This window comes from Mesoplodon densirostris, chromosome 1 (assembly GCF_025265405.1).
Source record: "Mesoplodon densirostris isolate mMesDen1 chromosome 1, mMesDen1 primary haplotype, whole genome shotgun sequence".
In the NCBI taxonomy this organism is placed as follows: Eukaryota; Metazoa; Chordata; class Mammalia; order Artiodactyla; family Ziphiidae; genus Mesoplodon; species Mesoplodon densirostris.
Window position 1 is genome coordinate 104,396,816 of NC_082661.1, and position 12,369 is coordinate 104,409,184.

The 12,369-nt window shown below is 59.0% G+C and overlaps 1 protein-coding gene across 1 annotated transcript in view; it reads left to right on the plus strand.

Annotated features, from left to right (window-relative positions):
* Window positions 1-5,578: 5,578 nt before the first annotated feature.
* The window catches only part of HTRA3 (HtrA serine peptidase 3), a 32,662-nt gene continuing 25,871 nt past the window's right edge, over window positions 5,579-12,369 (plus strand). Inside the window, exon 1 of the mRNA XM_060089333.1 lies at window positions 5,579-5,963. Within this exon, the coding sequence (XP_059945316.1) occupies window positions 5,579-5,963 (385 nt within the window). The remainder of the gene's footprint in view (window positions 5,964-12,369) is intronic.

Sequence of the window (12,369 nt, forward strand, 5' to 3'; positions counted from 1 at the left end):
CCGTCACTAGAGGTGTGCAAGCAGAGTGTCCACCTCTGTGAAGGGAATGCCCAGATCTGCTGGTCTCAGTCACCGTGCAGCTTCTTTCAGCTCAGTCTCTGAGACTTACCTTCCTGCCTCCTGGGACTGTCATCTGGCTGGAAAATGCTGAGCCCAGCAGGGGGTGATCATAGCTGGACTGCAGGCAGCTCCTGCCTCTGCTGCCTTCGTGATTGGGTCAGGGATGGATGTGAGAACCATCATAAGACACGCTGAGACTTTTGCTGGGACTGCAGGGGAAGAGGCCCCTTAGAGGATGTGAGTCTGGTTCTGCTGGCAGCCATCCCGCAACCCCTAGAGCCTGAGAATGAAACCAGAGCCACAGGGAGCACATCCCAGATGGGCCGGAGGACACTGTGAGTTCCTGAATCAGGCCATACCTGACGTTAGGTCACCTTGCACCTACCAGGAAGGTGCACCAATAAGCCCTCTTTTGCTGAAGCCAGTTGGAGTGGGGCTTTCTGTCGCTTACCCGCAAACAACTTGGGGCCAAGGCATCACCTTGCACCTGGATCTCAGCAGAATCCCCCGCCAGGTCCCTTACTTTTTGCACACCCCCTTCTGGCCAATCCAGGCCCTCATGTAGCCAGAGCAAGCTGTCTCAGAACAGCTGACCATGTTGTGCTGCTACTTTTCCTCCTCCAGGGGTCCCCACTGCCCTAGGGAGAAGGCCTGCCTTCCCTAACCCTGCTGGCCCCCTTTGCACCCCTGAACCCTCTCCTGGGGTTCCCTGTCTTCCTGCTCTGTCCAGCAGACCCCTCCCCAGCATTCAGAGCCCACTCAGGGAAGGCCTTCCTTTCACCTGGGCCCCAGAGTGGCCCCCGTGCAGCCCCCAGGCTTCCCTGTGTCCCAGCGTCCTCCGTGCGTGCTGTCATGGTGTGGTTGCCCTGAGACAGTGCAGCGAACTGGCTGTGGGCATGCGCTCTGGAGCCATACACCCTGGGTCCATATCTTGCTCTGTTTCGGGCAGGCTCTGTGCCTTTGGCCACTTTACCCCACCTCTCTGTGCCTTGGCTGCCCCACCTGCAAAATGGGGATTATAGTAGCACCTATTCCCCAGGGTCCCCAGAGCAGTCCTGAGTGCTAGCTGGTGTCTGCCCCTCCCCCTCTGCCCCTGGAGGCCAGGGGCCAGGGAGGACACAGGGGTGAGGAGGGAACTCTCTCTCTCAGAGAAACTCACCTCCTCCAAGTGTGGTAAGGGCCAAGGGGCTGGGGGCTGAAGACACAGTGGGTCCCACCCACCCTGATCCCCTCCCCACCCTAACCCTGTGCAGGGGGCCCACCCTCTGAGTCACCCACTAACACGGGCTGACGAGACTTACTGCAGGCTGAGGTGTGGTCGGGATGCGAAGTCCTCAAAGTGACCTAAGTCATGACCTCATCCAATGTGAAGCCTTAGACAAAGTTCAGGTCAAAGGGTAGAGGCTTCCCAGAGCTTGGAGAGCTCGACCCGCGGACCAAGGCCCGGCCGGCTATCCAACTCTGTGCAGAGAGGGAGGCCTGGGGTGGAGGTCCCCCAGGGCTCCCGCCTGGATGGACTCAATTCCATTCCGATCAGTGTAAGTAACCTTGGCCAACGCCCAGCCTGGCCAGCACTGGGGAGATGAGACACTGTCCATCTCTGCGAGGGGCTGACATCTGGAGCGGAGTCAGGCACGACCCAGATGGTGACCATACCCAGATGGTGACCATGAGGCAGAGTCTGCAGGGAGCACGACTGCCCTCCACCCACCGCTCGCTGCTCTGCCGGTGCTCAGGGATGTGCCAGGCAACCCCACCGGTCTCCCCGCCTGGGTCCTTGGGTGCCAGGCTATGGGGAGAATTCCTCGGTCCCCTGGGCTATGTTTTGTTAGAGGGTCCCAGAGCAGAGTGTCTGGGACCCTCATTGACATGGTTCTGACGGCCTTCAGTCCTCATGGCCCGCTCCCCTCTTCTGGAACCTTCTCGCCCTGCTGTGTTGTGTGCCAAGGGTCACATGGGCTAACCCAGCCCGTGCACTGAAAGGTTCGTGGAGCTCTTTCCCTGCGGTATAGTGTGTTACATGGGGAAGGCGTTCTCATGAGCGAGCAAGGCAAGTTCTCATCAAGTTCAGTATCACATGCTCCTGTTCCTGAATGAGGTTCTAGGATGTTCCACCAAGCTTGGGCACTTACTGCAGAGCTCCCCTGCTCCGCCTGGGCCAGTCTGAATCCCACCTGCTGAGGAATGGAGCTTCTTGCAGGATCCCTAGTCTGGCTTGACCCTCATTCCCAATGAGAGCTATTTTCTGGGGAGCCACACGGGACCGGCGGTGGAAGGTGTCAGGCCATCCTGCAGAATCCTTTCTGAGGCTCCCTGGGGACACCTCTTTCCCCTTAGTAGTGAGAAGTCAAGCTGCTTTGGAGTAATGGCTTCTTTCTGCAACACGGACATCACGTTTCCATCTTTGCCTTGGCTACCAGGAAGCTGGGAGCCAAATTTATGGGCATGCGCTAAAAAATAGCATCTGTGACAAGAATTTGTATATTAGCTCCGCCTCTGGCTTCCCATTATTTTTCTATCACTCTTTTTTGCTTTACTTGATTTCTCTTCCTTCCTTTTTACCTTGTTCTTGTTTGTAAAAGGCCTTAAGTACCAACGGTGGGGGGTAAGGGGGAGTAAATATAAATGAATGAATAATAAATAAGAAGAGCCTCCACCTTCCTTGAAGCACCACCTGGGAGCATCCTAGGCCTCTGAAGACATTCACCCACAGGCGGGGAGACTCAGATCCAGCGGGAGGGGCTCCTGCAGCAGGCGCGGAAGCCACTGAAGGTGCCCTGGTTTGCACCCAGAGGCAGGATGGAGTGGGAGCAGCAGGGGGCGCTGCTCCCTCCATCTCCCCGGCAGCTGCACTAACATCTGGAAACAGATTCCCTTTTTACCGACAGAGCATTCTGGGCCTGGGGCCAGCCATGCTCACTGCAGCCTCTGTGAGAGGGGCCTGCCTATTTCAGGCAAAAACAAAGGCAACCCCAGGGACTGCACCCCAGTTTCAGAGGGGAGAAGGGAAGCGACGGATGGGTCCTTTCACTTTGGGCCTCAGTTTCCCCATCTGTACAAGGGGAATAAATATCCCCTTTGCAAGACAGTTGTAAAGGTCAAACCAGGTGACCGTTGGGGGCAGTGTGGTCTTGAGGGAAGAGCGTGGACTGAGTCCCAGGCTGTCACACACTGTGACCCGTGCATCCCAGAGCCTCCTTCAAGGATCGTGATACCCACCTCCCAAGGCAGCCATGAATATGGCATCAAATCATGTAAGCAGAGCACCTGAACAGCCGTAGGGCCCAAGAACAGCAGGCGTTGTCCCGTGTAAACTGTAGAGGGCTGTGAGAGCTCTGGTCTGCAGCTGTGGCCAGCCCAGGACCTCTCTGAGACTCAGTTTCCCCACCTGTAGACAAAAGGTTTAGAAGAAATGAGCTCTCGGTCCTACCCAGGTCTCTGTTTTTGTGTGCACTGGAGCACCCCGGCAGGGTTGGGTATCTGGCATGCTGAGGCCCCCCAAGGAGCCTACTCTGGGTCATGGTGCCCCCAGGACATTCTGGGCCCATGGGCCACTCCCTCTGCCCCTCAGGCCTGCACCCTCCCTAGAGGAGAGACAAACCAGGATCCCTGGCCAGGGTTGGGGGAGGCCCAGACCAGCCCTGTGGTCCCCCACCCCTGGCATTCTGGGTTATTCCAAGGAAGGCCTGAAATTCTCCACATCTTCAAAGCAAAATGCATTTCCAGTTTTTCGAGGCAGAAGTGCATATCCCATTGCCCTTTGTCAAAGGGCCTTTTAGAAAGGGAAGACCCAGGCTCCTGTGGCCCGTTCTCTTGCTGACCTTCAACCCTACGCTCACGGCCACTGCCTCTCAGGGCCCCCAGCTCCCCTTCTGTACCCCAGCCTGAGCCACTTCCTCCAGCGTACCTGTCTGATGGGCCACATCCCGTCTGACCTCTCAGCAGTGCCCAGTCCTTCAAGGACGCCAAGGCCCTCAGGGACCAGACACAGTCCCTCCCCCCCACCCCAGCTCCCTCTCCCTCCTCTGAGCCAGAGGTTCCTAACCTGGATGTCTGAAAACTTGGATGAAAAAAAAAATCTTTATTTTCACCATCCCCTCCCCTGAAGCCCAGCATATCCTTCCATGGTGAAGCAGGCCCAAGCCACAGGGCCCCTGTGACCCTGTCACCGAGAGGAACACAGGTATTTCCCCCCATGCTTCAGCGGCTGCAGGCACCTCTAGACCCCCTTGTGCTCTGAAATCTGGCCGGGTGTCCCACTGCTGGCCAGATCTTATTTACGGGGTTCACAGAGAAGCCATGTACATACTGTGGATTTATATGTTTAAATAACTGGATTAATAAGAGCATTGCTGTGCAGCTTGTTTTATGCATTTAAAAGACATCATTCCGAGCAGGGCTCTCCAGACTTCAGCAGGCAGCTGAAGGGCCTGCCAGAGAGGGTACAGACCCCTAACTCCAGGGTCTGCAACCTGAGGGCTTTCGCTGCCAAATGGGTTGCCACCCTGACTTGCCTTTGTTTCTGGACCCTTGGCCCAGGTGGGGCAGAGCTCCTGGCTTGACCCCGCCAGCCCCCAGACCCATGACCGCATCCAGACCCTGCACCCTCTTATTTATTTATTTATTTATTTGGCTGCGCCAGGTCTTAGCTACGGCATGCAGGATCTTTAGTTGCGGCATAGGGGATTTGGTTCCCTGACCAGGGATCGAACCCAGGCCCCCTGCATTGGGAACGCAGAGTCTTAACCACTGGACCACCAAGGAAGTCCCAGACCCTACAATGGGGTGGGGGCGGCACCTCCTGAAGGTTTGTCCCCAGTGGAGGTGGGGAGCCAGGAGGGGTGACATCCATCCCTCCCACCAACGTGGATTGGTCGGGGCCTGTCCTGAGGGCTTCCTGGCTGAGGAGGCCCGTGGGGCGGGGGAGAGGGAGGGGAGGCAGGCGGGGAGGAGGAGCCCGGACGGCACATTTCTAGGAGGGGGAGGGGAGGGCGAGTAGCTGAGGTCACTGGAACTCAGTCATGAACTCGGCTAGCTCAGGGATCCCCAGGGGTGCCGGAGGCCCGCACACTGGTGGCTCCTCCTCCCCAAGGCCCCTAGCCGGGGGCGGGGTCACAGAATATCCATCACACCGGTTTCCCAGAGCAGGCAGGCCCAGCTTTCGGCCGCGGGTGGGTCCAGGCCCGGAAGGCCGGGCGGGGGCGGTTGGGCCGGGGCGGAGCTGGCGGAGGGGCCGGGCCGCCCCCTTCCAGCGAGGGCGGGCGGGAGGCCGGAGCCTTTAAACGCGGCGGGGCCGGCTACCCACCACCGTCTGCCCAGAGGGAGCGGGCGTCTCCCCAGTGCCCCGCGTTCTCCGCGCCCCGGGCATGTCTCTGCGGTCCCGGCGCCCGCCCGCCTGAGCCGCCGGCGCGTGTGGCCGCGCTCCCGCCCGCGTTCCCTCCGTCGGCGCCCGGAGCAGCGGCCTCGGTGCGCCCCTGGCCGGTCCCCCGCGCTGCCGCCCGCCGCGGGCCCGTCCGCCATGCAGGCGCGGGGGCTGCTCCTGGCCGCCCTGGTCGCGCTGGCGCTGGCCCGGGAGCCCCTGGCCACGTCGTGCCCCGCGCGCTGCGACGTGTCGCGGTGCCCGAGTCCCCGCTGTCCTGGCGGCTACGTGCCCGACCTCTGCAACTGCTGCCTGGTGTGCGCCGCCGTCGAGGGCGAGCCGTGCGGCCGCGCCGTAGACTCGCCGTGCGGGGAGAGCCTGGAGTGTGTGCGCGGCGTGTGTCGGTGTCGCTGGGCGCACGCCGTGTGCGGCACCGACGGGCACACCTACGCCAACGTGTGCGCGCTGCAGGCGGCCAGCCGCCGCGCGCTGCAGCTCTCCGGGACGCCCGTGCGTCAGCTGCAGAAAGGCGCCTGCCCATCGGGTAAGCGCTCCGTCGGGCTGCTCCGCTAGCACTGCGTGGGGGTGGAATGAAGCAGTCTCCTGGGGAAACAGGCTCAGAGCCAGGGAGGAGCCTCAAGGTCCACACTCCCCGGGCACAAGTGATGGTTTCTTTGAGAAATCATCCAACAAGCTTTCTGGTCTTCCAGGTGGGGAAACTGAGGCTGGGAGAGGTAAAATGCTGTCCCCAAGGGCACAGAAGTAGTCAACAGTGAAACCCGGTGTTCTACTAGCCACCCCGAGGGGCCTGGTCTAGCTCTACATCTCTCCAGCCTCTGGCCTCATCAAAACTTACCCATATTGTGTCTCATTTCCCTTGGTCCCCATATCCCTCCCTGCCTGGGTGTTGGATGCAAAGCAATCTTTCCTGGCCTTAAATATCCAGTCTGGATATTCAAGAGACGCCAATTGAGTGACATGTGGTGTTTCCTTTCTTGTTTTGCACTGTGCTTAAAACGCATGTCACCCGAGGGCTGTTTAGGAATGGGGAGCGGGCTTGTGGAGCCTCTGGACTGCTTGGAGCTCCGTGGGGACGGGCCTTCGGGGTAGGAAATTTCTCAGTCCCGTCAAACCTTACAACAGCCTCCCCTAACCTGGACTTGGCTCTGGGTTGCTTCTTGCCACACAGGTTGACCCTGTGGAAGAAAATGCTGGAAAACCCTGCTGTGCCCTTATTTGTTTGGGGCACCTCTTAGGAATGCAGGCTCCGGCGTCGGTTCCGCAGGTGCTCTGAGTGCAGCAACCTGCGCTGGGCCCGGAGTTCACGGTGATGGAGTTGTCAGGCCCCGTTGTGTGCCCTCAGCCCGCAGCTGCCCACCAGGAGATGCTGACCACCAGAACAGGCTCTGCTGTGGGGAGCACGGCTGCGTGGAGTGCCCGGAAACCTTCAGGGGTGAGGGGCATCTAAGCTGAATCTCCAAGGATGGGGACACGTCTTCCAGGTAGTGGAAGGGATAGGCTTTCTGGGAAGAGAAGACAGCATGAACCACCACGTGGAGGCATGTGCATGGTGAGCCACGTAGCCCAGAGCAATTGTGGTGCAGGGGATGCGTGTGTGTGCGCGTGCGTGCGTAGGCTTGTGAGAGACACCCAAGGCTGGGCGGCTTGGCTGGGACAGGACCACAAGTGGCCCATAAATGTCGTGTTTTAGGCTTCATCCTGTAGGCTAGGCTTCATCCTGTAGGCTAGGCTTCATCCTGTAGGCCAGGCTTCCCGAATCATGTCTGGGATTCTGAAAATAAGTGTCCTGTGGCCCCAAAAGTTTGGGAAAGTAAACGCCAGCCCTGCAATGGGGATTCGCACTCCGCTTGAGTCTATCAGAGCTTCTGAGAAAACCTACAGCAAGGAAAAAAAAAAAAAAGATAAAACCCAGGGTTTTCCAAGAGAACTTCAACAGAGCTCTTTCCTGGCAGAGCACACGTGACCTCCTCCTGGCACACCGGGGTTCCGGGGAGTCCGGTTTGGGAAGCGTTATGTGGGATTAGCCATGATTACACGGGAGAGCCATTGAAAGGTTTTAAGAGAAGTGAGGGTGATGAGGTCAGTCTTGTGTTTGGACTGTGCCCAGGAGACTGGGAGCATGGTGCCACTCGATGTCATGGAGATGGGCGTTATCATTTCTTGAGCACCCACTGCACCTTCTGACTTGGGGCTCGGAACCAGCCACCTAGTGGGTCTGGGAGGCGGAGGGCTCAGGGTGGGCCTGGTGCCTGCCCACTGCAGCTCGGTGGTATCTGTGGGCCCTTTCCAGTGCCAGCTCTCCCAAGTAGTGGATGCTCTTAGAATCAGGCTCCAGGGTGCCAGGGGTCAGCAGGGAGGTTGGAGGTGGTCTAGGCATTTTGAAACCTTTATTCTTGACTGAGGGAGTCCACGCCTGTGAAGCACCTTCTCTGTGTGTCCCGCTGGCCTTGGGCTGGTAACAAGGCCCCTGTAATGAGGCAGACCCCATCTGTGTCCTGGAGAAACTGACAGTGGGGGAAACACAGGAGGGTGAGAAGAGGACAGTAGCTCAGTGACCACAGACAGACGTCTGTCCAGCACCTGGGCTCAGTAGGTGCTGTGGAATGAAAGGTTGGCCCACGTGGTGGGTGTCCCTCCTTGCATGCCTCCAGTGATAATGGGTTCACTACCTATCCATGGAGCTCTTGTGTACTCCCGTGTCTGTGCTAGGCAGATACTACACGGTGTGGGTGAATATCTATCAATGGGAGAGTAAAACCCAGAGAACTGTGTGCAGAGGGTCTGCGTAGAGCAGAGGTGTCCCTTTTCACAGCCTCTCTGCCTACAGCTGCAGACAAATAGGCCTTCAAGCGTGCAGTTAAATCAGAATCTCAAGCCCTGGGCGGTTCACAACGTGGCATTTAATCATCAGCTTTTATTGTTCAGCCTCAGTGCAGGTGCCAACAGAGTCTATCGGCTCTATTTATTTAAGCGCTTTGTTGGCTTTCGATTTTTAATCCTCTTAGCAGCTTCCTGGGGCCTTGTGGGTCTCAGAATTCTGCATTCAGGACTCATCAGGCATCCCCACCCCTCTCACTCCCCCTGCCCAGACAGCAGGGCTGAACTGCAGCATCTGGTTGCTCCTGAGGACTCGTGAAGAGCCAGGAGTCCAGCCAAGAGGAGCTTAAGGCCCGGGGTGCTGTGCAGCTGTCCTTTTCCCCCCAGGGCTTGGCCTGGGAAGCACCCTCGCCCTCCACACTCACTGAGCTGGTCTGGAGGTGTACTGGGATCCCACAGCACCCGGTCCAGTCTGTCTTCCCAGGCCTCTCCCCTTCCCATGCACCTCCACACGGTGGCCTGAGGGGGCGGGTATGAGACGCACATCTCCCCAGCCCAAAGCCCTGCTGTGACTCTGGGACCACTGCCTTTGGGACCAAGCAGGACTTCTGATGCAGCCTGCAGGCTCAGTACATCCTGGCCTCTGCAGCCTGCCCACCATCACCACCACCATCTGAGTCCTTGTGAAATCCCTGATCATCTGTGTTGTGAGGGACAGATGACAATGTGTGGAACTCAGGGGAGGGAGAACCCCCTCCATCTCCGGGATAGGGAGAGACATAGATCAGGGAGGGCTTCCTGGAGGAGGTGGCATCTAAACAGCCATGGCGAGGTTGATGCAAAGAGAGCCTGTGCTGAGGAGGACAGCAGGAAATGCTGAGCATAAGCTGGTGCCAGATGGAGGAGCTGTGAGGGTGACCCATCTTTAGGAGGTGAGGGACCCCTGAAGGCTTATGGGTAACAGGTGTGCAGAGTGGGTACAGGGGCCCAGCTAGTGCGAGTCTGGTGCCCTGAGGAGGAAGAACTGATGAGGCCTGAGCTAGGGGGACAGCTGAGGGGGACAGGCTCCAGAGGCATTAGTATCTCATGACTGATGGGGGTAGGGGGTCAGGGTGGGTGGCGGGGCCTCTCCTGGAGCAGCGGGTTCGGAGAGTTGTGATCAGGTTCTGGCGGGGGGCTCTGTTGTGGAGGGTGTCTAGTGGGGCACAGGGTTCCATGACAAGAACCTGGCTGATGAGTGGCCCTGTCCGTGTGTTGGTGGCAGTATTGCTCTGTTTGTGTCATTGAGAAGGGGTGGCCTAGGTTTGGGACAGGGTAGCAGGCTCATCACCTCTCCAGGCTTTGGGGGCCCCGCCATGACCTGTGAGGCCTGTGGAGCTCCACCCCCACCCAGCCCAAATCCAGATCCGTCCTTGCCTTCAAGTCCACATCCGAGGGGACCCAGCAGAGACACCCAGCCGCTTTGGGGATGAACTGCCCTGACTTGGTCACACTGCGAGCATTGTGCTGGGTGAGCTGGAGCAAGGGTGTGCCAGACTCAACTCACTGGCTGTGTCCACCTGGCCTGACATGTATCTCTCAGCTGCCGGGAGCTCTGGGGAAAAATGAGGCCAAGCAGAGATTCACTTGGCCTCCTTGGAAACCTGGGGTTCGTGCAAACTGGATGACGGAGTAGCCGGCGGCTGACCGAGTGAGCCAGTGTGTCCTGCCAGAGGGTCTGAAAGCGGCCTCCTCTTGGGCCTGCTCTGAGGGTGAGAAGCCATCAGGTTTTACCAGGGTCAAGGGCGAGACCTTGTGCTCTGGGCTAAACACACATCGTGTCTGGGTGTTTTTGTCACGGCTGTTTAGAAGAAAAGACTCATCAAGGTGTAGTGGGCTACCCGAGGTCACCAGGTGGGGAGGGACAGCTGTGCTGAACCCGGGTCCTCCTGACTGTGCATCTAGTGCCCTATACCCCGGGCAGGCCTCCAGCACCTTGAGGAAGTGGCCTCCCTGCTTGGTTTTGATAAGGGTGTTGAATAAATAGGTTGGAAAGAGAATAAAATCACAGGCCCCTTGTCCTCAGTGTAGCAAAGATGTGGCCAGGACGTGTGGGTGTGTGCGCATCCCAAACTTAGTGCCCGGTCTGGTGCAGAGGGCAGCAGTACACAACCTGCCCAGCTGTATTCTCTAGACCCTCTAGCAAATGATGGGCAGAGCCACAACCGAGACCCAGTTCTGTTCCTGGCTGCTCAGGGGTAGTCCCAGCTCTACCACTTCCCGTGGAGAGACGCTGCAAATCTGAGCTCTCCATGCCTCAGTTTCTTCATCTGTGAAATGGGGACAACAGATCCTCCTCACTGGGTCATTGACAATCGATAAGATAATGAATTTCAAGTGCTTTGCACGATGTAAGCGTTAATTAATAGGCATTAGTGGGAGTAAACCTAAATGTTGACAAGTGGACGTATCTGACATAAGTGGAGTTTGTGAGAGGAAGGTGGGGCAGTGGAGGACGGGAAGGATCTGGAGGGCAGTGTTTGTGGAGCAGCTGCCACGTGCCAGGCCCTGCCCACGGGGGTTCCACTGGCCTCGTTCAGTACCCACATCACAGCTGAGGAGCCTGAACCCAGAGGAGTCAGCTGATGGACCAGTCAGGGCAGGGAGGGCTTCCTGTAAGAGGAGGACCAGGGGCTGACCCCACCTTGGCTTCCGTGGTTTGGGCGGCCCTGTGGGCAGCCCGGAGTCCTGCCTGGCCTGTGGGGCCCCTTTGACAAAGCACAAACGAGCTGATAGCCGAGCCCTCTCCTCCACAGGGTTGGCTGCAGCCCCAGTGGGATTCACAGCCAGAAAAGCCAGGCTGGCCCTAAGCTGAGGACCGGCCAAGGCTGGGCTCTCCTGGGGGCGGGACAGCCAGTCACCCTGGCTGAGGACCAGCACGGGGAGAGAGACGTGCCGGGGGTCAGGGGTCTGGGACCTGGCTGCGGGCCTTGGCGGGTCTCCTGACCTCTCTGAGCCTTTTTCCTCACCTGTAAAATGGGTGAAGATTCCTGCCCTGCAGAACTGCTGTGAGCACTCCCTGCTATCATAAGTGCCTGGAACCCAGGCTGGCGTGGCCCACGGAGAGGGAGGCCCGGCTGCAGCCCTCAGCCCTGGGTTCCAGAGACGGGAGCCTGGGGGTCGCAGACAGCAGCATCGCCCCCCGGGAGCTGTAGCCACTGTCTTTGGCTGGGGGGAGACAGTTCAATCGGGGACAGGCATGTTTTCAAGAAAAAGAAAAACACAGGCAGGGAGCCGTCCTGGGAACTAATCAGACCCGGAAGGCGGCTCTTGGGACTTCAAAGCCTGCCCCTTGGTGGTGAGTGAGGCCTGGGGTGAGGGCGAAAGGCTGTGGAGGAGCCCCTGGTAATTGCCCTGTTCCCCTGCTGCTCTCCACTCACCACTGTGGGTCAAGGGCGCCCAGCCCACGGGGACAGTCTCAAAGGACAGGTCTGGGAGGGGTCACCAGGTGCCTTGGGCCCCAGACGAGTGAACTCGGTCACTGAGCCCACTGAATCAGGGCAGGCTCCCCGGGGGAGGTGTGTTGGCCTGGGCCTGGTGGTGATGAGGGAGGGACTGATTACAAAGGTTTGGGGGGGCACTTCAGAGCACACATGCTTGGGGAACCAGAGCCGAGGGTACCGGGTCGGGGGCGTGCGGCAGTAGCAAGGCTACAAATGTAAATGGGACCTGGACACCCAGGTCCGTGAGCCCTGCTGAGAGGTTGCCATCTGGCCTGCAGGCTGTAGTCAGCGTTGTGGACAGATGGGCACAGCCTGGGACCTTGTGGGCACCTGCGGATGGCCCCTCCATTCCCAGCTCTTACCTAACTACTGGGTGATGGGGGAGGGCGGTGTCTTCTGATTGCAGGAGGCAATAGAAGAAGGGGGCAGTGAGGGCTTCCCTGGTGGCGCAGTGGTTGAGAGTCCGCCTGCCGATGCAGGGGACACGGGTTCGTGCCCCGGTCCGGGAAGATCCCACATGCCGCGGAGCGGCTGGGCCCGTGAGCCATGGCCGCTGAGCCTGCGCGTCCGGAGCCTGTGCTCCGCAACGGGAGAGGCCACAACAGTGAGAGGCCCGCGTATAGCAAAAAA